This window comes from Vanessa cardui, chromosome 4, assembly GCF_905220365.1.
Source record: "Vanessa cardui chromosome 4, ilVanCard2.1, whole genome shotgun sequence".
Classification (NCBI taxonomy): Eukaryota; Metazoa; Arthropoda; class Insecta; order Lepidoptera; family Nymphalidae; genus Vanessa; species Vanessa cardui.
In genome coordinates, this window is record NC_061126.1 from 4,101 (window position 1) to 26,738 (window position 22,638).

The following is a 22,638-nucleotide window of genomic DNA, read 5'->3' on the forward strand; positions in this document are numbered from 1 at the left end:
TCCTCAGTAAAGCCTGTATGTGTACAAATTAGAGTCCAACCGAAACTGGTTTTCCAGTCGAAACCGAAACCGAATATTCGGCCGTGGCTTCAGTTTCGGATACGAATCGTCGAGATACGATTTTTTTTATAGAATACTTTTTTTCTCTTTCTACGATCTAATATTAAGGTCCTATCTACAATTACGACCTCTATCGCGCCGCAAACTTAGTAAGACTTTGCCCGGTTTCGATTTAGCTAACACGGTTGTATCCACACGTAAAGAATTAATAAACTAACCAAATTATAGATCAAACACATAAAATTTATTAATCAAATATTTTTTATGCATCAAAAATAATAATTACACGTGGTCATTTTTGTCACACGTTTTTCGTTGTTTTCACGGATTATCGCAACACCTTCGCGAATAATTCCTAATCTTTCTTCGTGATTATCCTTCTTTTTCCTTCGTACTATTTCTCCGAGAATATTTTGAAACTGGTATTTCGAAAGCACATCACGCATTCACGCCCCTGTTTTTTTATTTATTTATTATGAGAATGTCGTCTCCTTACTTCTCTTGCAAATGTTTTTAACTGTTCTGATGTCAGGAACGAAATCTCCATTTTATTGGTTCATTAACTCGCTAATAGAAAATTGACATTCGTCGGAATTTTCTTTCAGGAAGGAGTAAATTGCCTCCATCGCCTCGTCTACCTTGTCCCCGTGGGTCGTCCTTTCTAATCCCCCTCCTCAGGTAGTGCATGATATAGATGAGAAATACATGTTCGATAGTATCGAGCTCCTGCTGCGACGAGTTCAGATATACCATGAATATGCTATTGTAATCGATCTAATCGCTTTATAGTAATATAAAGAACAAATTTTCATATTAGTTGTATTTTCACAGTTAGGCATATGATTATGATTTAGGCAAAGTATTTAGTTATCATTTCGACGGCACGGGCGTGCAATCGTGGGCGAACCGAGTGAGCCAGACTGAGCGTGCTGTACAATGACGTCACACCGTCACCGGCAGCCCGCGTCGTGCGTTACAACATGTTTTACTAATAAATCGGAAACTAATTGACGTCGAATTAATTCTTTCACTGTTATTTTTTATATTTGACAGAAAATATAGAGTGCTAATAATCAAAATTAGTAAACATTCTTCATTGTTCCGTTCCCTTCCGTTCCTTTGTCATGGATCCCATGATCAGAATCTTACTAAACTTCCACTAAACTACTCTTGAAGTATATTCTTTATAATAAAAAAAGAATCATCAAATTTGATTGGCACAATTTTGAGTTAATCCCTATTTATCGCGCATATACATAATGCAAATTTAAGACTTATATCGGTTTCATATGGATACCATCCTCCTTTTTGAAGTCGGTTGAAAATAGTTTGTGCTATTTGTCAATTGTCATACATCGAATTTCTAATTTTTTCGGGCTGTTTTTTTTCTACAATTGTTTCACTTATGAATATTGTATGCGAGTTAATAAAACGAGTTTTTACAAGATAATTGGAACTTTAATTCATATATGAATTGTGATCAGAAAATTAGTGTTCTATTAGTGTTACTCTCGCTGTTCGTCCGTTTCAAGAGACCGAATATTTTCGATTCTTAATCTTTCATTAGACAAACTTATTAATCGTTATTGTCTCAAAGAATTGTAATGTTCGCGTACCGACTCTAGTCGTTGTTCATGCTCATGTTCATCTTCGAGAGATCTAATAATATTGTGGTGCACCCTATCATTTGTCAAACGGTCTTCATATTGAGTAAAAGTTTCAGATTCTCGAGATAAAATATGACGTTCGCGGTCAGCTGTGAGACGCAATTCCCTCTCAGTGGAGGTTTCTGACTCGCGAGACAATATATGACGTTCGCGGTCAGCTGTGAGACGCAATTCCCTCTCAGTGAAGGTTTCTGACTCGCGAGACAATATATGACGTTCGCGGTCAGCTGTGAGACGTAATTCCCTCTCAGTGAAGGTTTCTGACTCGCGAGATAATGCATGCCGTTCGCGGTCAGCTGTGAGACGTAATTCCCTTTCAGTAAATGTTTCAGACTCGCGAGATAAAGTTTGTCGTTCGCGGTCAGCTGTGAGACGCAATTCTCGCTGTGAAGCAGTTTCAGCTGCTCGGGATAACACATGTTGTTCTCGGTCAATGGTAAGCCTCAGCTCTCGTTGAGAAAAGCTTTGAGACGCCCGTGATGTAGCTCGTCTCTCTCTGTCAGCTGCTAATCGCATCTCTCTCTCTGAAGAGCTTTCATTGGCTCGAGAAGTTGAGGCACTAACTCTCATAGAGTTTAACCGATGTGCTCTTTCCTCTGCCGATTCTTGAGAACGCGCATTTCTCATCCTCTTAGCATCTCTCGAATTTCGAGATAAAGATGGTCTTTTTTTAGGTGGCATTGTGTATTTTCAATCAACAGTAACCAAAGCTACCTTACACTTACGAAACCTATTAATATTATATAATAACTAAATATGGTATATAATTAAACACTACTTACATATACAGTAATAATTATATGATATACTTATATAGTAATAATTATTATTATATGATAATTACGAAAATAAACTATTAATATAATTAAACACTACCACAATAACTAAAATGCGTACCTACTACTACTTCACTTATAAAGAAATAAAATTTTAACTAATAATATGCTTAGACTAAAAGTCGCGCTGAAAAGCACGGTTGGTAAATAACAATTATTGTCTGTCAATAAGGTCGAACACTCTAAACGTCTATTCGCATCAACAGCCAAATATAGTATGAAGCTCGCGCGCGGACCCGCCGCCTTTTTATACCTCCCGCGGCGTAGCGCGTCGAACGCGGCAACCGATACACAAAAATAATCCTTATGGCATGATTCTGTATTCACGCGCGATGACTTATAGCGTATTTCATGTATAACTTTGGTGTTTCTACACCGATTTACATGATTCTTTTTTTTATTGAATAGGTAATAATGTGAACTTTTGTAATTAGGGATGAGTGAGAGTATTGTAAACGTAAGAGTAGACAAATATAGTCAGAAAGCGCCGAATTGCTAAGCTTCCGGAAGTTTCACGTGTTATTGTGAGTCAACTATGAAAGATAGACATATGCTGTCGAGGAATTTATTTTTATATAATAATTTAAGAACATTTGTGTCGTACATGATTTCTATGTAGCTTTAACCATTAAGGCTGCACACGCGACGGAAGCTTAAAAAATGGAGTAACTTCTCCCGTTTTCCCAATATTTCCCTTCACTGCTCTACTCCTATTGATCGTAGCGTAATGAAAAGTATACTATAACCTGCCCAGGAGTAGGAAGAATAATTGTGCCAAATTTCGTTAAAATCAAAAATCAAAATCAAAATCAAAATAAACTTTATTCAAGTAGGCTTTTATAAGCACTTTTGAATCGTCATTTTACAATTAAGTGAAGCTACCACCGGTTCGGAAAGTAGATTCTACCGAGAAGAACCGGCAAGAAACTCAGTAGTTACTCTTTTTTAACATTTAAAAAATACAACGTCATGTTAATTAAATACAATTATTTCAATTAATGTATCCTGCTTGGAAGTCAACAGGTATTAACTCCACGCTTTTTTATCATCTACAAAATCTTGTATCGAATAGTATGCTTTTTCTACCAATGTATTTTTAACAAACGATTTGAATTTACTAAACGGCAAAGTTAAAAATTTCTGCGGAATTTTATTATAGAAACGGATACCTTGCCCCAAGAAGGATCCATTGACTTTGCGGAGTCGGAAACTTGGCGTTATAAGTTTATCCTTACTTCTAGTGCATATACAATGATTATCACTGATTTTATCAAAGTGATCAATGTTACTGTGAATATACATGATATTGTTGTAAATATATTGCGACGCAACAGTAAGTATTCCTACTCTGTTAAAAACATCCCGAAGAGAGTCTCTAGCTCCAAGATTATAAATAAACCGAATTGCTCTCTTTTGTAAAATAAAGACAGATTCAATATCTGCAGCGTTACCCCAAAGTAATATGCCATATGACATAATACTGTGAAAATAACCAAAATAAACTAAACGAGCGGTATCAATATCAGTTAGTTGTCTAACTTTTCTAACCGCGTATGTTGCGGAGCTGAGTCTTCCTGTTAGGGATGATAAATGAGAGGTCCACTGAAGTCTGGAATCTAATTCTATTCCTAAAAACACCGTAGTATCAGCTACTTCCGTCGAGTAGTTTTTGTTTCTATAACGAATATACAGACAGACAGACAGACAGACAGACAGACAGACAGACAGACAGACAGACAGACAGACAGACAGACAGACAGACAGACAGACAGACAGACAGACAAAAATTTTACTGATTGCATTTTTGGCACCAGTAGCGATCCCTTATCATCCCTTGATAGTTTTTTTTTAAATAAATTTCATGTACAGAAATGGCCTCTCTACAGATTTATTATAAGTATAGATAATTTTTGATCAACATGCGAAAATAATATGGAAAGTGACAGCCGCCGAAAAAAATAAATTAAATTATTTTAAAAATGAAACCTTTGATAAATATGATGAAATTTATTTTGTATATAAGTTATAGTTAAAAGAAGATTTCGAGCAAATAACATCATCAATGTCAAAGAAAAAATCTTCAAATCAGTCGACGAACTTGTATGAAGTACGATTGCTGCAGATCAATTTGCCAACATTTTCAGGTGAATATGATGAGTGGCAAACTTTCTATGATCTCTTCGTTTTGCTCATCCATGAAAATGGAAATTAAGTGGAGTGCAAAAGCTGCATTATCTAAAGAGCAGTCTTTTGGGGGAACCTGCAAACCTTCTTATAAATTTATCTACTACAGAAATTAATGATGATGAGCATGGAAAATGTTGATCTAGCGATACAATAATTTGAGATATAATACCAATGAGATTATGAAGAAGCTGTTTTATCAAAGAAGTGTAATAACTGATTCGGCGGTTAATTTGAAACAATGCTTGGATACTACTACGGCGTGCCTGAAATCGCTTAACAACTTAGGCGTAAATATTGAGAATTGGGACTTATTCATTAATTATTTAGTTGTTGGATACAGTTAGATAAAGACTCTCGCAAACAATGGGAAGTGCATGTTAGTCAAATTGAATCAACGCCTTACCGATGTGGAAAAAAATATCAAAATTTCTATAAAATCGCCTTAAAATATTAGAGATGATAAATCCATCAAAACAACTAATCAAACAGAAATCATTTCATTTTATTCTACTAATGAGAGAAATGGAGCTATTTCACGTACAAATACCTGCACTATGTGTTCTGGATAACACATACTACAACATTTTCATCATATAGTTCAGTTTTGTCCCCATCAACCTGCTGTCGACGTTGTGGAAAACGTCATCACTTTTTGTTGCACTTTGAACGGAAACAAGAATCAACTCCTTACGAGTCGAAGGAGCTTAACATAGCAACTGAAACGGAAATTAAGGTATCAAGTCACTTTACACCGGAGAGATGCAGGGAAGTATTATTGACCACAGTAGTGGTCAAAATCAAAACCAAAACTGGCTATTATCAATTTGCACGTGCTCTTATAGATCAAAGTTCTGAAGCATAATTTATCAACGAAGCCACTGTTCAAGCTCAGTGGGTCTTGAACGGACTTCAGTAAATGGCCTTATAACAGGAGTGGGAGACGGGGAGACACATACAAAGAGTTCGGTTTCATTTATATTAGAGTCGAGATATCATTCGTTTACAATGCCAGTTGAAGCATTTGTCTTGAGTACATTGACTTCCTTCTTTCCAAATAATACATCTTTAATCACGGACTGGCCAGAAATAGAGAATTATCACTGACCGCAACTTGGAGACAGAAACAGAGTTGATCATATTTTGGGAGGGTCTTAAGAAACATCCATCGAAGTGTGGCCTTATTGCACAGAACACGCAATTAGGTTGGAACTTATCAGGACGTATCGGTAAGACTACTACATCAAATAGAATTATCAATCTCCATCTACAATTTGAAGAGGATCAACTCTTCACCAAATTTTGGGAGACAGAAAGAGGACCACAGAATATAGTTAAGAAAATGACAAGAGATGAGAAAATTTGTGAAGGGTTTTTTTGAAAAAACAACAAGAGATGAAGAAGGACAGTACATAGTAAGGTTACCATTTTAAGAAGAAGATCCACAGTGTTTTAAAGGTGAAATAAAATAACTTGCACTTAGAAGATTTAAACTACTCGAAAGAAAACTATTAAAAAAATCCAGCCTTATATGATGATTATAAAAAGGTGATAGAAGACTGCATAATTCAACGTCACATGATTAAGGTTTCGGATTCAGAAACTAACTCTAGAGTATTTTATCTTCCACATCACGCTGTGGCGAGAGAAGATAAAGAAACTACCAATGTTCGATGTGTTTTTGACGCTTCTTGTAAAGGATCTTAGACATATTTTAATGAGATTGAGACATCATCCATATTGTGTTGTGGCTGATATTGTACAAATGTACAGGAAAATACGTGTACATAGTGAAGATTCAGATTGTGTGAGAATTTTTGAGGAGATTTGATCCGAACAAGACCATAGAAACCTATAAACATTTAAGACATTTGGTACCTCAAATGTCCGTTAGTAAGTTATCCAGACATACTAACGGGCGGTGATGACGAAAATGATATTATTGATATTTACGATCAAATGAACAGATTGATGAAGGGTGTTGGCTATCTATCTATCTACAAAAGTGGAGCACAAATAGCGAGAATTTACTTACTCACATCAAAGCAGATAAAATAAGATCAAATCAAGCTGTAATTTTTTTTTAAAAAAATTTTATTAAAGTTTTACTTATATGTTGGAATAAAAATACAAATAATTTTGAATACTTGCATCTTTTACCTGAAGCAGATATTCCCATAACGAAAAGAAATGTATTATTATCAGATATCGCAAGATTATACGATCCATTGGGATGGATTGCACCTGTCATTATTACAGCCAAGATTTACATGCAGAAGTTGTAGAAGTCTGGTTTAGCTTGAGATGATAATCGTTGAGTGAGTGTTTTGACGTGATTTGATTAACCTAAAAATCATAATTATTCCAAGATGGTTGCAAGTAAAACGTGGCTATTACGTAGAACTTCATGCATTTGCAGATGCTTCGCAAGCTGCCTATGTTGCTACAGTTTACATGAAAAGTAAGGATGTAATAGGAAATATTAGAGTCCATCTAATCACGGCAAAAATTGCTCCAGTGGAGAAGGAAATATCCATCCCACGGCTGGAACTATGTGCAGCTCTTCTTGCAGCCCAATTAATTTTTGAAGTGTCGCGAGTTCTAAATATTCCAAAAGAACGATTACGAGCCTGGTCTGGCACCACCACAGTGTTAGCATGGATAACCGGTGAACCAAGCCGTTGGACGACTTTCGTCAGCAATAGAGTGTGAGAAATATTGACTATTCTGAATATAGATCAATGGAATCATGTCAATTCGAAGGAGAATCCTGCTGAACGTGCATCAAGAGCTATTCAAGCCGAAGACTTGAAAGATCTTAATTTATGGTGGTTTGTCCCATCATGATTCAAAGAGATTAATGAGAACGAAACATATAAGTCCAGTTATTTTATAACTTATATTTGATAAGGCTATTTCTGACTTTTCTAAGGAAATAAAAACGTTGCTAGGAAATGAAGGAACTACGTGGCACTATATACCACCTCAAGCACCAAATTTTGGAGGGCCTTGGGAGGCTTGTGTTCGCTCTACAAAGTATCATCTCAAAAGAGTTACAGGTGACACTACTCTAACGTATGAAGAGCTTTCTGCGGTACTAACGCAGATAGAGGCATGTTTGAATTCACGACCGTTGTGTCCATTGAGTGATAATTCAGATGACGTATTGCCACTAACTCCGGGTCATTTCCTTATTGGAGAACCATTAATAACAATTCCAGATGAAGATTAGGTACTCCAGGGGCAATATTACAGGTCTACAGCGATGGAAACTTGTACAGAAAACGTTAAACGATTTCTGGAAGAGATGGTTAGCTGAATATCTGATTACACTAAATCAACGGTATAAGTGTTCAGAGTGTTAATCTAAATTTATATACTATAATTGTTATATTAGTTTAATTTTACTGTGTCATAGTGGGCGGTCTTTATATTGTTTAATTTAATTTTTATTTTGTGAGTAATTTAAAATAACTATTTCTTGGTGGGCGGAATGTTTAAAATAGGTTGTATTTTTATGTCATAAAATAGTTTGTGTTATATGTCAATTTTTTCTCTTTGATTTATATAGATGGAATTTCTCGTTTTTTCGCGCTGTTTTTTTTTCTACAATTGATTCATCTATGAATATTGTATGCGAGTTAATAAAACGAGTTTTTACAAGAGCATTGGAACTTTAATTTATATATGTAGTGTGATCAGAAAAATAGTGCAGTGTTGAACAAGGATGGTGTAAATTAATTGATAAAACAATAAAAAATTGGCCTCTGGCCAAGTTAATGAGTGCATTTGATTGTTTTTTTTTAATGTTTGGTCCTAGAAGGTCACATTTAGAGAACGCGACAGAGAGCGTCAAAAAACCAACCGTGCATCAAAGAATATAAAAATACATACAGACATCAGATACTCTGAACATCATCAAATTATAACTGGGGCAATGGATAAAAAATTATATATAAATAAAAATCACGATTGATCGGACACTTCAAACAGTGATGGCAGTCAAAGCTCGACTTGCACATTTTATTGTTGAACGTTGATGTGATTTTATTATTTTATTTTTTTACTTGACGACCTCTACGTCAGTTAGTTAGATCTGATTCTATCTAATTTTTATTTTCGATGCCTAAAGATGTATCAGAGACCAAGTTAAAGTAAAAATGTCCAGTCTAAAAAAGAGTTTTAAAATGGTATGGAGGTAAGTAGGTAATATAAATACAAAAAAAAATCTTAAAAAAAAAATGGATGGGTTTTGACTTTTTTTGGCCAACTTGTATTCTCAAAATAGGCTCCCAAACACGCCCACTTGATTTGTCGGACCCTCTACAAAACACCCGTATATAGATGTATCTCTAACTTAATTTAGGATAATAAAACACATGTTCTATAAGTATTACTTGTACTTTAATTCGCTTCATTAGTTGTGTCAAAACTTATAACAATAGTTAAATAAATTATCAATCGTTCAATATTTGCGAACAATTTTAGTAACAAAATCGATGCGCACCGCGCGGCGATCGTTTCAATCAGTCAGGTTCGCCGTCGGCCGCTCTACGCTAATTTCTGTACACATATAAAAATAGATTCCTTACGATAACGGCTAGCCTAGAAGGAGAGAGGTTTTGTAAATGCATACTTTAAAGTCATGATATGAAACTATAGTCGGAGCACCATATTTTTAATCGTACGAAACGATACGGCCCGCCACCGCGGCGCCGCCGCACTCGTCCGCTCGCCCTCGCACCTACATTATATACATAAATACAACAACGGTTACTCTCACTGCAGATACATATTTACAAGTTTACGCTTTAGCTCGGCGGCGCATGCGCGGCGGCGGAGAGCCGAATGTCTAACTACTCAATGTACAATTACACTAACATCTGCGTCACATCACCTAACGCAAAACTCTGAACATCAATCTTATTACAATTTTTCCAAACGATTACATCGACTTCCACTATATAATGCAAGATTCAGCCGTCAAATAGTCACAACGTAATTTGTTACTCGCTAACTTCCCAACTTTCAGAAAAAGATTAAGTAACGGTTTAAACGATAAATTTAATAAAAGTATCGTCACTTTTTTGAACTCGGTCACAATTTAACTACACAATAGTTCATGCTCACTGCCCCCGCGAGCGCATGAGGGTCAGAGCTGAGTGCTGCGCGCCGGCCGTCAGTCGGGCCGCGGCTGCGAGGGGGCTGCGCTCGCGGCGGGCTGGCGCTAGAAGCCGCGCGGGCGGGGCGCGCGGCTCGCGGGGGGCGCGGGGGGCGCGGGCGGCTCGCGGGCCGCGCGCCGGCGTCACACGTCCGTGTGGCGCGCGGGCGGCGGCGGCACGGCGGGCGGCGCGGCGGCCGGCGCGCTCTCCTCCGCCTCCGAGTCCTCTATCTCGCACAGGTTGGCGGACAGGTCGCTGCACGAGCCTCCGTCGCCCAGGAGTGAGTGCCGCTCCTCTGTAACGATTACGTAGAACGGTCATCATGGTTTGTCGTATTTCTTCTTTCGTTGTCGACCGACGAGTGCTCACCGAGCATCGTGATGAGGCTGTGGGCGTCTGGTTCGCGGATCGTACGGGCGCGCAGCGTCCCCTCGTCCCCGGCCGGGGAGTACTCGTCCACGTTCAGCAAATATGAGGAGGCTGAGGGAGGAAGCGCGACATACGGTCAATTGTAAAACTCGAGTGGTCTCACGTCATCGATTCAAAAAAGTACTTACCGTCTGTGAAACGTAGAGGCTCATGATCGTCAGTCGCCGAATCGGTATCGAGTGGGAGAGGGAGCGTTCGTCGCGGCGAGAGGCGTGCGGAGCGCGGGGAGCGCGGGGAGCGCGGCGAGGGCGGCGAGGGGGGCGAGGACGAGTCGGGGCGCTCGGAGCCCGCCACCTCGCTGATGCCGGGCAGCGCGCCGCCGCCGCCGCACCAGTCGGAGCAGTCCCAGTGGTAGCCGCCCACGAGGTGCGGCTCGCCCGCGCCGCGCCGCGCCGCCGCCGGCGACGGCACTCGGACTCGGGTGTTGCAACCTTTCAGGTCTGTTGGCGGAGAGTTCATTTAGATACTTATAATCTCTTCTTCGAAATGGCATGAATCGGAAAAGATCTTACCATTATAAATTTTATTATCGACGAATGTGTGCAGATGCATCTGTTCCGACCAGGGCTTCCGATCGACCGGGTCTATATTGAGGTTGCGTAGATAGTCGGGGGGGATGCCCTCGAGCTCGTCGCCGGCGGAGCCATAGGAGCGGAGGGTGTCGATGTTGTTGAGTGGCGGTGGTTCCGCGCATGAAGCGGGTCGGCCTCGACGCACTGCCTCTAAATTGGACAGTTTGGAAGCGCGAGGCGGAAGTTTCTCGATGGCGCTGTTGAGCGGCGCGGGGGGACCTCGAGGGCGCCTCGTGCGGCGCAGCAAGAAGGGCAGCAGCACTAAGGCTAACAGGAGGAGCAGCGCCGCGGCGGCCACAGCGAGCGGCCAGCGCGCTTGCAGGGCCCACGCCCACAGCTCGCGGAGGGCACGACCGCCACCTGCGGCTTCACCCGCGACTACTGCATCCGAGTATAACGGGTTACCGCAATTCATGCCTGTAAATAAAGTAAAATTATCGTATCGTCACTTAATATGATATTGACTTTGGCCATGGAACTTCACTTCACTTTAAATATACTCCAGAATGTCATAACACACAACGTTGATAGCTTTTTATTGATAATAACTCTTTATTTCGATTAGTTATGACAAAAACTTGGACACAGTAAAAGGAATAAGGGTTAGGGAATGTTAAGGGAATTTGTTGTGGTGGATAAATCCTTGAATGAAAGTTGGACTATGTTTCCGATGGGATATTCTATCGGGTATGTGGCTGGTTTCGTATAAATAAATAACAAAATTGAAGAACTAACCTGTCTTATCGGGCGGACAGAGACATCGGAAAGAACCAGGCTCGTTGAGACAAGTCGCGCCATTGAGGCAGGGCTCTCCGACGCATTCGTCGACGTCGTACTGGCAGCGCGGGCCGTAGTACCCGCGGCAGCGGCACGACGGGCCCCACTCGCCCTCCTCGCACGAGCCGCCGTGCGCGCACACGCCGGCCGCGCACCAGCGCCCGCGCTCGCAGCGCGCGCCCGCCAGCCCCGCCGCGCACGCGCAGCGGAACGCGCCCGCGCCCTCGGCCGTGCAGAACCCGCCGTGCAGGCACGGCTGCGACGCGCACGGATCACTGTCCACTTCGCACTGGCGGCCCAGGAACCTCGCGTGACACGAGCACTCGTAGGCCTCCGCCGTGCTCGCCGGATCCTCTAGGAGGTCTGGTATTTCTCTGCACGTGCCGCCGTTGTAGCACGGCTGGGCGGCGCACGGTCCGGGCGGCGGAAGCGGAGGGCAAGTCGCCGCTACGCGCACGCGCACCCGACGGACTAGTTGTGCTCGTCCGTCGTTGGATGTTCCGCCTTCTTCCAGCGGTAGATATGCACCGCTTAATTTGATATCCGATATGCAGCCGTGAAAGCCGTATGTTACCTGAGAAGTCATATTTTAAATCAATGACAGTTTTAATGCAGCTCAATGATAAATTATATTCATATTTATGTCCAAAACGAAAAAGCTTTTTTCGGTAGTGTATTTTTGACTGAAATCTTTGAAGCGCCGCACCTGTTCGGGGGCCAGCGCGTGCGCGTGGCGCTGCAGCGCGGCGCCGAGCAGGAAGCGGTCGGCGCGCGCGTCCAGCACGGCGGCGGGCGGCGGCGCCTGCGCCTGCGCGGCGCGCCGGTCCACGGCCAGGCGCACGCCGGCGCCGCGCCGCTCCAGGCGCAGCTCGTGCCACGCGCCGTCCGCCACGGGCCCGCCGGCGCGCACTTTCGCTTCGCCGGCTCCGAGCTCCATTCGGAATTGTACGTATCCCTCAACTATTTCTAAGATTGCGAAGTCCACCCGTCCCGCCGCATACAGAAGTGTGCCGCGTGGTCTTCGGGTACGAAAACGTAAACTTATTATTAACTCGTCGTCTAGTAGCCGGGATCCTTCTACGACGCCACGTTCTAATCGATATGCGAGGTATCCGTCGCCAGATAGGTGGGCGACGTTCACGACCGGACGACAATCATCGCTTTCGCAGCAACGATATCCCGGTGGAAGCACACTAGGATCACAGCTGGAGGAGTCGCAGTGGCACGTCGGGTTAACGATATCCGTGGATTCCGTGTAGGGGCGCTCGCATCGATCACCGGTATAACCTCGTGAGCAGGAACATTCACCGCGAAGTTTGTAAGGAGGTGCTACTAAAGAAAAAACATCGGTAGCTACCGCACGAGTTGTTGTGGCTCGTAATTCAACCCGCTCTGTACATGTACCGTGCACACAACCACCGCAAACGGCACGTACTAGTTCCTCTATAACCAATCGAGTTCGCTCTTCCAATCGCTCCAGATGAGCGTGCAATCGGCGACGTAACGAGTCCGCCAGTAAAAACCCATCAGTGCCAGGTGCGCGGACCGCAAAAGCGACGTCTAAGTCTTGTGCTACTTGCCGTCGAGTTCTACTCGGCTCCTTGCCCACGTCATCTCCATACGCTTGAACACTAATAATGATCACATCACTCGGTTCGCAGTCGGTCGCTTCACTCACTGCTCGGATGAATCCTTTTCTATGACTAAGAACGAAATCACGATCTGTTACTTCACGAAATCGAACGACGACAGCTTGTGCAAGCATCTCATCCGATATTAGCAAAACCATAATTTTAACAATTGCATAGCCGACAAATTTTCCATCATTAACTGTAATGTTAAGACGGTAGTCTCCTACGTCGAGTCTTGGTGCGGCATGCAGGGTGCCATCGTGAGGATCTATTTCAAATAAATCGTTCGCAGGATAGGGAGCTCCGTCTACTGGAACTAATGCGTAGGAAACCGAATCGTATGCATCGCGATCAGATGAAAATACGCGACCGATAACACCGCCGGGGAATTCGTCGAGGTAAGAGTTTACGATAATTTCCAGAGGAGTTACGACGGGTGGATACTGAGACTCTTCAATCACTTTTATGTACACCCATGCGTCGGAATACAGCGGCGGCGTGCCGTTGTCAAACACTCGTACCTGTAGCACGTAGCGGTCTTTGATACGATGGTTGAACCGTGTCGCTGATCGTAAGTAGCCATCTTGTTCTAGGCGGAAAGCACCCATTTCATTTCCCGATTGAAAATCAAAAGTGTAAGGTGCAGCATTCGGTGGTGCATCTGCGTCTTGGACGACAAACTTGAGTAGAGTATGTCCGAGAGGTTTATCTTCTTGTACAATAGCTGTGTAGTTGCTCTGCTCGAAAAGGGGAGGGTTGTCGTTGGCGTCTAAAACTTCAACGTTGATCACAGCCGTGGCCTCGAGAGCGGGCACTCCACGGTCTTTAGCACGCACTTCCAGCACATAAGCTGGATTAGTTTCTCGATCGAGCGCTGCCGAAACTGAAATGTATCCAGTATCAGGATCGATACTGAAACATCCATCGCGATCGCCCCGTGCTATCGAATAAGCGACGCGACCGTTGGCGCCGGCGTCTGCGTCATCGGCGATGACTTGCACGATGTGAAATCCAATGCTAGCGTCCTCGCGTACCCGGGCGCCGTACGAAGCTTGCGAAAACACAGGTGCATTGTCATTGCTATCTGTAATGGTTATGTTAATCGTAGCATGATCACTGAGCGGAGGTGATCCACCGTCGACGGCTTGAACCGTTAAAAAGTATTCCTTTCTGCGCTCGTAGTCGAGCGGACGCGCAACGGTGACGACGCCGCTGGTTCGTTGCACCGCAAAGTCTTCACGGTCGTCGCCCCCGACGAGCGAGTAGTACACGTCGGCGTTGACGCCCGTGTCGCGCGAGGTGGCGCGCACGCGCAGCAGCTCGGTGCCGGGGGCGTCGATCTCGGGCACGACGGCGCGGTACTGCTCGAACTCGAACTCGGGCGGGTTGTCGTTGACGTCGGCGACGGTGAGGCGCACGGTGGCGCTGGCCGAGCGCGGCGGCCGCCCGCCGTCCGTGGCGCGCACCACGAGGCGGTGCTCGGCCTGCGTCTCTCTGTCGAGCGGCGAGCGGAGCGTGATTATGCCGCTGTCGCTTGCTAATTCGAATGCGTCGTTTACTTCGTCCACGAATGAATATCGCACTAGTTGGTTCTCTCCCAAGTCGTCGTCCGTAGCGTGCACCTAGAACGATGAAACTTTTAGTTTGAGGTGGACAGACGTATAAGAAAAAGACGTATAACATAAAATGAAATGTACCTTCGCAACGAGGGTTCCGAGCTCCGCGTCTTCGGGCAACGTGACGCTGTATATTGATGCCGAAAATCGTGGCGCATTGTCGTTAACGTCGTCTATAGCGACTTCGAGTTCGGAGCTGCACGCCCACTCGGATCGTTCGCGATCTTGCGCGTGTGCTGTTAGACGATAAACGGCAAGAGTTTCTCGATCCAGAGCAGCTGCCACACTCACGACTCCAGTCTCCTAAAATAAATTACGTATACAGTCTAATAACGTGATAATTAGTGTAGTCTAAACATTTTAATAATATAATATCTTTTGGCTGTTGTACAAGGAAAATTTTGAATATCAAATGTTAATAATTATTTTTTCTCTATTATCTTGTCATAATAATTTTTTTGAAATGTATTTACGAGTATATATAAAAAATGTGGTTAAATTTGTGGGAAGTATAATTTATATAGTGACCTTGTTTATAGAAAAGTTTTCGGCGTGATCGCCAGTGAGGAAGAAACGGAGACGCGCATTGGGGGCCTCGTCCTCGTCCCGAGTCAGAAGAGTCATGAGACGCGTCCCCCGCGCCGCATCCTCGGAGAGGCGGACGCGGTACCGGTGGCGCACGCAGTATGGCGGATTGTCTGTTCACATTCGAGGTGTTCAATTTACACGAAATATACACTTTCGTACATATAGTAATGGATCCTAAATAAATATAGCTACCATTGACATCGAGCACGGCGATGTGCACCGCGGTGTAGGCCGTGAACTTGCCGTCGGTGGCGGCGACGGACAGCGAGTAGGCGGGCTCGGCCTCGCGGTCGAGCGCGCGCGCCACGAACAGCTCGCCCGACGCGCGCACCTGGAAGCGCGCGCGCGGGTCGCCCGCCGCCACGAAGTAGCTCAGCGCCGCGCCCGCCACGTCGTCGTCGCGCACGGCCAGCCGCGTCACCACCGTGCCGGCCGCCGCGTCCTCGCGCACCTGCGCAGCCGCGCTGTCAGTCGTCGCCGATCGTCCGTGGACGGTCGTCGACCGGGCGGAGTGCGTACCTCGGCCGAGTAGGTGTCCTGCGTGAAGCGCGGGGGGCAGTCGTTGTAGTCGACGAGGCGCACGACGAGCGTGCCGCGGGCGGAGCGGCGCTGCGCCCCCGCGTCGGAGGCCAGCAGCGGCAGGCGGTACTCGGCACGCGTCTCGCGGTCCAGCGCCGCCGTCGTCGTCACCCAGCCGCTGTGCGCGTCCACGGCGAACGGGACTGCGCTCTGGCCGCCGTCGTCAGCGTCGCCGTCGGCCAGAGAGAATTTTATCTCACCGTTGGAGCCCGAGTCCGGGTCGTCCGCCATCACTACGAATTGAAACACGCAAGTTTGAATTTCAGGCCAATACAAAACTATATTTTTTTATTGTGTGATACACTGATAGACTGAGGTTTGTAAATCTCCTGAGAGAATTTAATCATTTTTAGAACATCGTTGTAGCTGTGTGTATGTTTTCTATGATATATTTTTAGCAGAAATGGTTGCGTAGATAGTTCAAATAGAACATATTATAATTTATAGTTTTAAAATTGACGTTACGTTGTAAAACACTAGAGTGTGGCGGTGTGTTCTCAGCGAGATGAACGACGTAAGGCTGGGAGTGGAAACTCGGTGCGTGTTCATTCACATCCAGAACGTGAAGTCGCGTGAGCACCATCGTTGCTGGAGCCGGACTTCCCGTTCCCTCCGCAATGATCCCTATAAATATTTTCAGAATATAAAAATTTTACCTTCACTGAAAATCAGTGCTGCCGTCTTTGCGAATTTCACACATAGTACGAATCGTATTTTAAATTAAGTATAGAAAAAAAAAAGTATATAATTTAAATCGTTAATTTTTTTTTTGTGTGTGTGAAATTCCTAGGCCGACAGTAAATGCTGAGTGATTTCCCTTTTTGTGGCATCGTACTGCTCTGTAGGCAGCATTTTGTTTTTTTTTATTTATGCCTCTTTTTAAAATCTTTCTTAGATATTATTTAATTGTATTGTTATTTTAAGTTTTTGTTTTTTTTTTTTTTTTGTTGTATTGTTTATGTCACTGATGTATCAACACGATGCTTACAAATAAAAATTCTTTCTTTCTTTCTTTCTTCTTCTTCTTCTTCAATAAAATTTGTATTATGTTTCCTAAGATGTCCGAAGTTCATTACGAGAGTACATCGTCTGATTTCCGCTGCAAGTCGCTAAATTTCATGACTTCCGTTTCCTACTCACGCCTACGGCGCAGTCCCCCCCAGTCGCCCCATTGCCCCAGCAAATACACGCCGCCAAATTTGTTTGATAGCTTGTTGGTGTGGTACTGCAGGACTCGGCAATGCCCCGGTGGGTGATGAAGGTTGCAAAGTTGAGATATCCTACGAGGCGTTGCGCCTGCATTAGGTTCCAACTGCCGGTCGCAAGCTTCACGCGCAAATTCTGATGAATTTTCTGTATTTTTTCTAAGGGCAGGGACTTGATGTTGGATTTTGTATCCCATACAATTCCCAGAAAGTTTATAATGACACGCTGGTGTCGTAATTAATTTTTTCCAATTGATCCACCAACTTAGGCTGCTCAAAAACGTATGGCCATCTTTACTTGAACTCTCAAAACGTCTCTGTCCTGGTGTATAAGTAGAGAATTATCTGAATTGACCATTAGTCGCAGACCGTTCTTAGGAGTATTTCGGGCGTCCAGTGTGTTACTGAAGCAAACTTCCGCGATACGCGATGCAGCTAATCCGAATGGCAGACAAATCATCTAAGGGGACGACCCTTAGAACTGATCCAGAAAAATCTCCTGTGCTACTCTTTTATCGGAAGATGAATAAGCTTGGCTTAAATCCAGTTTGACTATCCAATCCCCATGTTGTAAGAATTCGGGGACTTGTTGATGGTGGAAAAGATGTAAATGTCTCGGTTTCATGTAGTGATTCAACCGCCTTGAAGTGTTTAATAAAAAATGGAGATATGAAAGACGGTGTCAGGGGAGCGGGTTCTAAACCTCTTAATTGAATTAAATTCTGAATTTCGAATGTGATGCTGGAGTTCGAATCTTTCTAATACATTCAAGATTGGAAGAACCAAATGAGGTGTTTCGTTGGCTGTGATTCCTGTTATTAGTTTTACCACCTGTAATTAATTTTAATATTACGTTAGGCGCATTTTACCCTCTACACTTACACTTAACTTTTTATTTTGATTAGGCGCGATAACCTCTTACTCATTTTGAGGTTTTTCAAGAAACGGAAGACAAACAACACTTGTTTTAAAATAACTTTCAACAAATTCTCAAATCTTGAAAGTTGATTATAATTATTTAACTTTTAACAACAGCTCGTTTGGAAAAACGACGCAACAATGACAAAGTTGGCGGCGTGTATTTGCTCGTCAGTTTAGTTCCAGAAAGGAGCTTAGGGGGCGTGAGTAGGAAACGAAAGTCATGAAATTTCGCGACCTGCAGCAGCGGAACACATAATACCAGTATTTCAAGTAACGTAGCAGTGTTCTCATTCGCCAATATGAAACCTCGAGCCCACCTATGACATGCTCCTGCACGGCCTCGCGGTCCAGCGGCGCGGCGAGCACGAGGCGGCCGGCCGCGTCCAGGGCGAACAGGTCGCGCGGGGCGTGCGTCGGCGCCAGGCGCAGCGCGGGCAGCGGGCCGGCCGGCGCGCGCAGCTCGGCGATGAGCGTGCCGGGCGCCGCGTCCTCCGGCAGGAACAGGTCGGGCGGCGGCGGCACGAGGCGCGGCGCGCGCTCGCCCGCCGCCAGCACGCGCACCGCCACGCCCGCCTCGCCCGCCAGCCCGCCGCCGTCGCGCGCGCGCACCCACACTTGCACCGTGCGGGACGCTGTGCCACAGACGATATTATAATGAAAAGTAGCTCTCCCAGATTGTATCAGAATTTATTTTATGAGGTTGGTCGCTCACCGAAAGCCGAGGCGTTACGAGCGAAGGAGAGGGCACCGGTGAGCGGGTCGACGGCGAACAGGCCCGCGGCATCCGTTCGCAACTCGCCCTCGTAGACTGAGTAGGTCAAGCGCGCGTTGTCGCCCGCGTCCGCGTCGCTCGCCGTCAGCGTGAGGAAGGGAACCAGAGGTGCTCGATCGTGCCGCACGGCCGCCCGGTACTCCCGCAGAGGGAAGGCGGGCGCGTTGTCGTTGAGGTCCGCGACGCGCACGCGCACCGTGGTGTGGCGCAGCAGGCCGCCGCCGTCGCTCGCCGTCACGGGCACCTCCCACTCGGCGCGCTTCTCGCGGTCCAGCGGCACTCGCGTCGATAGAGCCCCGGTGTTCGAATCTATCGTGAACGTCTCGCGGAGCTTAGCCGATGGTATCGAGTACGTCACGGTCCCGTACTCTCCCGCGTCGTCGTCGTACGCCTTCACCTACAAATGCAGAGATATTATTGCCATTCAATGACATTTACATTGGATATCGGTTTGGTACTGCACGAGTCAGATCTTTCGGGGTCACTAACCGTAGTCAGAAGAAGCGGTGGTGGTTGATTCTCTAAAGCGCGAGCCTCGTGCACGAGATGAGGGAAATGAGGCGGCGCCCGGTTGGCGGGCGCGAGGGAGAGCTTGACCCGCGCGAAGGCGGCGTGCGCGCCGTCCGACACGGACACGTTGAGCGAGCGCGGCGCGCCGGCGAGCGCGGGCCAGGCGCGCGCGTCCAGCAGCGACAGCACGCCCGTGCGCGCGTGCACGGCCAGCGCGCGGCGCTCGCCCGGCGCGCCCTGCAGCGCGTACTGCAGCTGCGCCGCGTCGCGCTCGTCCGCGTCCCACGCCGCCACGCGCGCCAGCGCCGTGCCGCGCGCCGCCTCCTCCGACACCAGCGCGGCCACCACCGTCCGCTCCATGCGCGGCGCGCAGTCGTTCACGTCCTCCACTGCATCGAGCCGAACGTGTGAGAGGCGTGCTCCTCTTGTATATTACTCATCGTATATATCACTCATCTTTATTAACTTACCGTTAATAAAGAGATGCGCAGTGGTCAGCAAGCGTGGTCGGCCGGAGTCCGTGGCGGTGAGCAGGAGGTGGTGTGCGGCGCGGCGCTCGCGGTCGAGCGGCGCGGACACGCGCACGTCGCCGGTCACCGCATCGATCGCAAACGGAGCCTCCTCCTCGGCCATCTCGGGTCCCCACGGAGACAGAGAGTAAGTTACTTCGCCGTTGGCACCTAAAGACAACGCAGGGACTTTAATAACATTTCAGTTTAATCTTTTTTTGGGTTCGCTAGGCATAGGGTAAAACGGACCCTATTATTAATACTTAGTGTCATAAAGGATTTATAGTATTAGGTTTTAAAGTAAAAGTAATCACCGCAAACATTTCGGTTCGAAAGGTAAGTTTCATACCGCTATCCGCGTCCGAAGCGTGCACGCGCAAGATGAGGTCCCCGACCGCGGCCGCCTCGGAGACCGTGGCGCGGTACTCGTCGTCGTCGAACTCGGGCGCGCAGTCGTTGACGTCGAGCACGGCCAGCGTGAGCGCCAGGTCGGCGTAGGCGCCCGTGACGCCGTCCGTGGCGCGCACCGTCAGCGCGTGCTCGCGCGCGGCCTCGTAGTCGAGCGCCGCGCGCGCCACCAGCGAGCCTGCGGCACAAACGCGAACCGTCGCTTGCCGTCAGCCGCAACCGTGCGGGTACACGAGTGCAAGCGACGTTTATTACGTTTCGCTAAAATGCTACAATGGTTTCCTTCACAGTGTGGAGCGAGACAGATGCGATGATATGAGTGTGAGGGAGAGGCCGGGTAGAGCATGGTGTGCTGTTGCGAAATATACAGCGAGTGAATAATTTGAATGAAACGATATTAGTGATATAAGCTAGCGAATTATGTTCTTAGGAAGCAATTTCGTAAATGTTTTCTATTTCTAACAAAAAAAGGCCTCAGAATGAAAGCAATGTGACTCTATTATTATAATTGAAAAGCATTTCCGAATCTCGTGTTAATTTTGAAGAAAAGTATCTAATTTTATCGTGGCTATAATACGAGTATCAGTCTACGCTATTTTTTTTGAAAAAAAACTTTTTTTTTCATTACTTCTCGTACGTAGCATTAAAGTGAATACTTTGAATATATATCATTTGTTAGCAATTGAAAAATAATTTGACACAGTTATACGTACTATAATTTGTAAGAAGTTAACTAATGGTCAAAAATAAACCTGTCGGTTAGGAAAACTGTATCATGTTGGTATTCGAGAAGATGCTTTCAATATGGAGTTCCATAGCGATCAACCTCGAGTCCCTTTTCCTTAGTAAGGTTGAAAATTGACTCGCTTATTTCACAACAAAAACAGGAAAACGTGCGTTGATGAAATTTCAAAATATCTAACTTTCATTTGTCAAAATAGCAGAACAAGTAGCGAAAAGGTTAAAAATTATTTAAACAGAAAAAAGTTTAAAATATTAACTGATATTTTGTTTGTAATAAATCATTACAATATTTTTAAAGCCAGTAAAAAGTTTAACTGTTCGAGTACGGAGCAATGTCGTTCAATTATTCAAAGTTTTTTAAACTCATACTATTTTAGAAGTTTTGTATATTTCATTCTAAGGGTACGGTGTGCTCACTACAATACGCTTTTATATCGTTATTATTTCATATAGGTAATAACACAAAAGTCATGCATTCCAAGTAAACGAGGCGTGAAATGAAAACGGCGAAAGTTCGAGGCTATCTACCTCCAGCGAGGAGCGCGCGTCGTCGGGCGATACGACCCCACGGCCATATCGCCCCACGACGCGGTCAACACAAAACGATCACGGGACTCGCGGTAATACTCACACGGACCACTCCCTCTGTCGGGCGCTGCGGGACAAAATCGGCACGTTAGTACGCTAGAGCGCGGTCGCAGCTATCCACGAGCGAGCGCGGGCGCGCGGGGGCGCGACTCACCGGTGTCGAAGTGTATCTCGAAGAGATCGGCGGCGCCGTCGTGCAGCGTGTAGATGAGCCGGCGCGCCAGCGGCGAGCGCGCCTGCAGCGGCGCGCCCAGCACGGAGCCGGGCGCCACGTCCTCGCGCACGGCGCGCGCCTCCAGCGCCGCCGGCCACGCGGGCGCCGCGCCGCCGCCCCACACGCGCACGGCCACCTCCGCCTCCGCGCCGCACGCCGGCGTGCCTGCAGCCACACGTGTACATTGCGCGGCTCGGCGGCTCGGCGGCAGCGCTCGAGGCGCGACGCGGCAGCGAGACTCACCTCCGTCGAACGCGGCGATCACCAGGGTGTACAGTTGGTTGTGCGCGTCCAGGGTCTGCTTCAGAGTTATCTGGCCGGTGCGCCGGTCGACGCGAAAGAGTTCGCCGTGGCCGCGCTTCATCTCGTAACGAACCTGAGAACGAGACCCTTGCGTGAACTTTATATTGAATTGGAATACGTTGAAATAAAACTAGTTATAACGGATTTGAATCGCGTATATTAATTATTTTTGACATCCCGACGTTTCGAGCACTTTAGAACGTTCGTGGTCAAGGGTAGGCTAAGGTGGCATTTGTCTATTTGAAGAACAAAAGAATATTATTTACAACTACCGCCAGCGATTTCTCAATTGGTATCTTGAGCAACGTTCCGGTTGCACGCAGAAGGCACTGACTGTATCTTTAGGTCTTGCAGTCTGTTGGA

The 22,638-nt window shown here is 46.0% G+C and overlaps 1 protein-coding gene across 2 annotated transcripts in view; it reads right to left on the bottom strand.

Moving 5' to 3' along the window:
* Window positions 1–9,132: 9,132 nt before the first annotated feature.
* Window positions 9,133–22,638, bottom strand: part of LOC124544263 (fat-like cadherin-related tumor suppressor homolog) — a 37,542-nt gene continuing 24,036 nt past the window's right edge. Inside the window, exons 19-37 of one of the 2 annotated variants that reach the window (XM_047122735.1) lie at window positions 22,216–22,348; window positions 21,913–22,137; window positions 21,802–21,825; window positions 20,368–20,604; window positions 19,980–20,189; window positions 19,489–19,898; window positions 18,940–19,396; window positions 18,545–18,859; window positions 16,567–16,725; window positions 16,042–16,334; window positions 15,715–15,973; window positions 15,463–15,632; window positions 15,016–15,237; window positions 12,394–14,940; window positions 11,646–12,261; window positions 10,851–11,327; window positions 10,467–10,778; window positions 10,279–10,389; window positions 9,133–10,204 (exon numbers count right to left, since the gene is read on the bottom strand). In XM_047122735.1, coding sequence (XP_046978691.1) covers window positions 10,053–10,204; window positions 10,279–10,389; window positions 10,467–10,778; window positions 10,851–11,327; window positions 11,646–12,261; window positions 12,394–14,940; window positions 15,016–15,237; window positions 15,463–15,632; window positions 15,715–15,973; window positions 16,042–16,334; window positions 16,567–16,725; window positions 18,545–18,859; window positions 18,940–19,396; window positions 19,489–19,898; window positions 19,980–20,189; window positions 20,368–20,604; window positions 21,802–21,825; window positions 21,913–22,137; window positions 22,216–22,348 — 7,329 coding nt within the window. In that variant the 3' untranslated portion in view covers window positions 9,133–10,052. The remainder of the gene's footprint in view (window positions 10,205–10,278; window positions 10,390–10,466; window positions 10,779–10,850; window positions 11,328–11,645; window positions 12,262–12,393; window positions 14,941–15,015; window positions 15,238–15,462; window positions 15,633–15,714; window positions 15,974–16,041; window positions 16,335–16,566; window positions 16,726–18,544; window positions 18,860–18,939; window positions 19,397–19,488; window positions 19,899–19,979; window positions 20,190–20,367; window positions 20,605–21,801; window positions 21,826–21,912; window positions 22,138–22,215; window positions 22,349–22,638) is intronic. The other variant, XM_047122736.1, reaches the window with a different exon arrangement.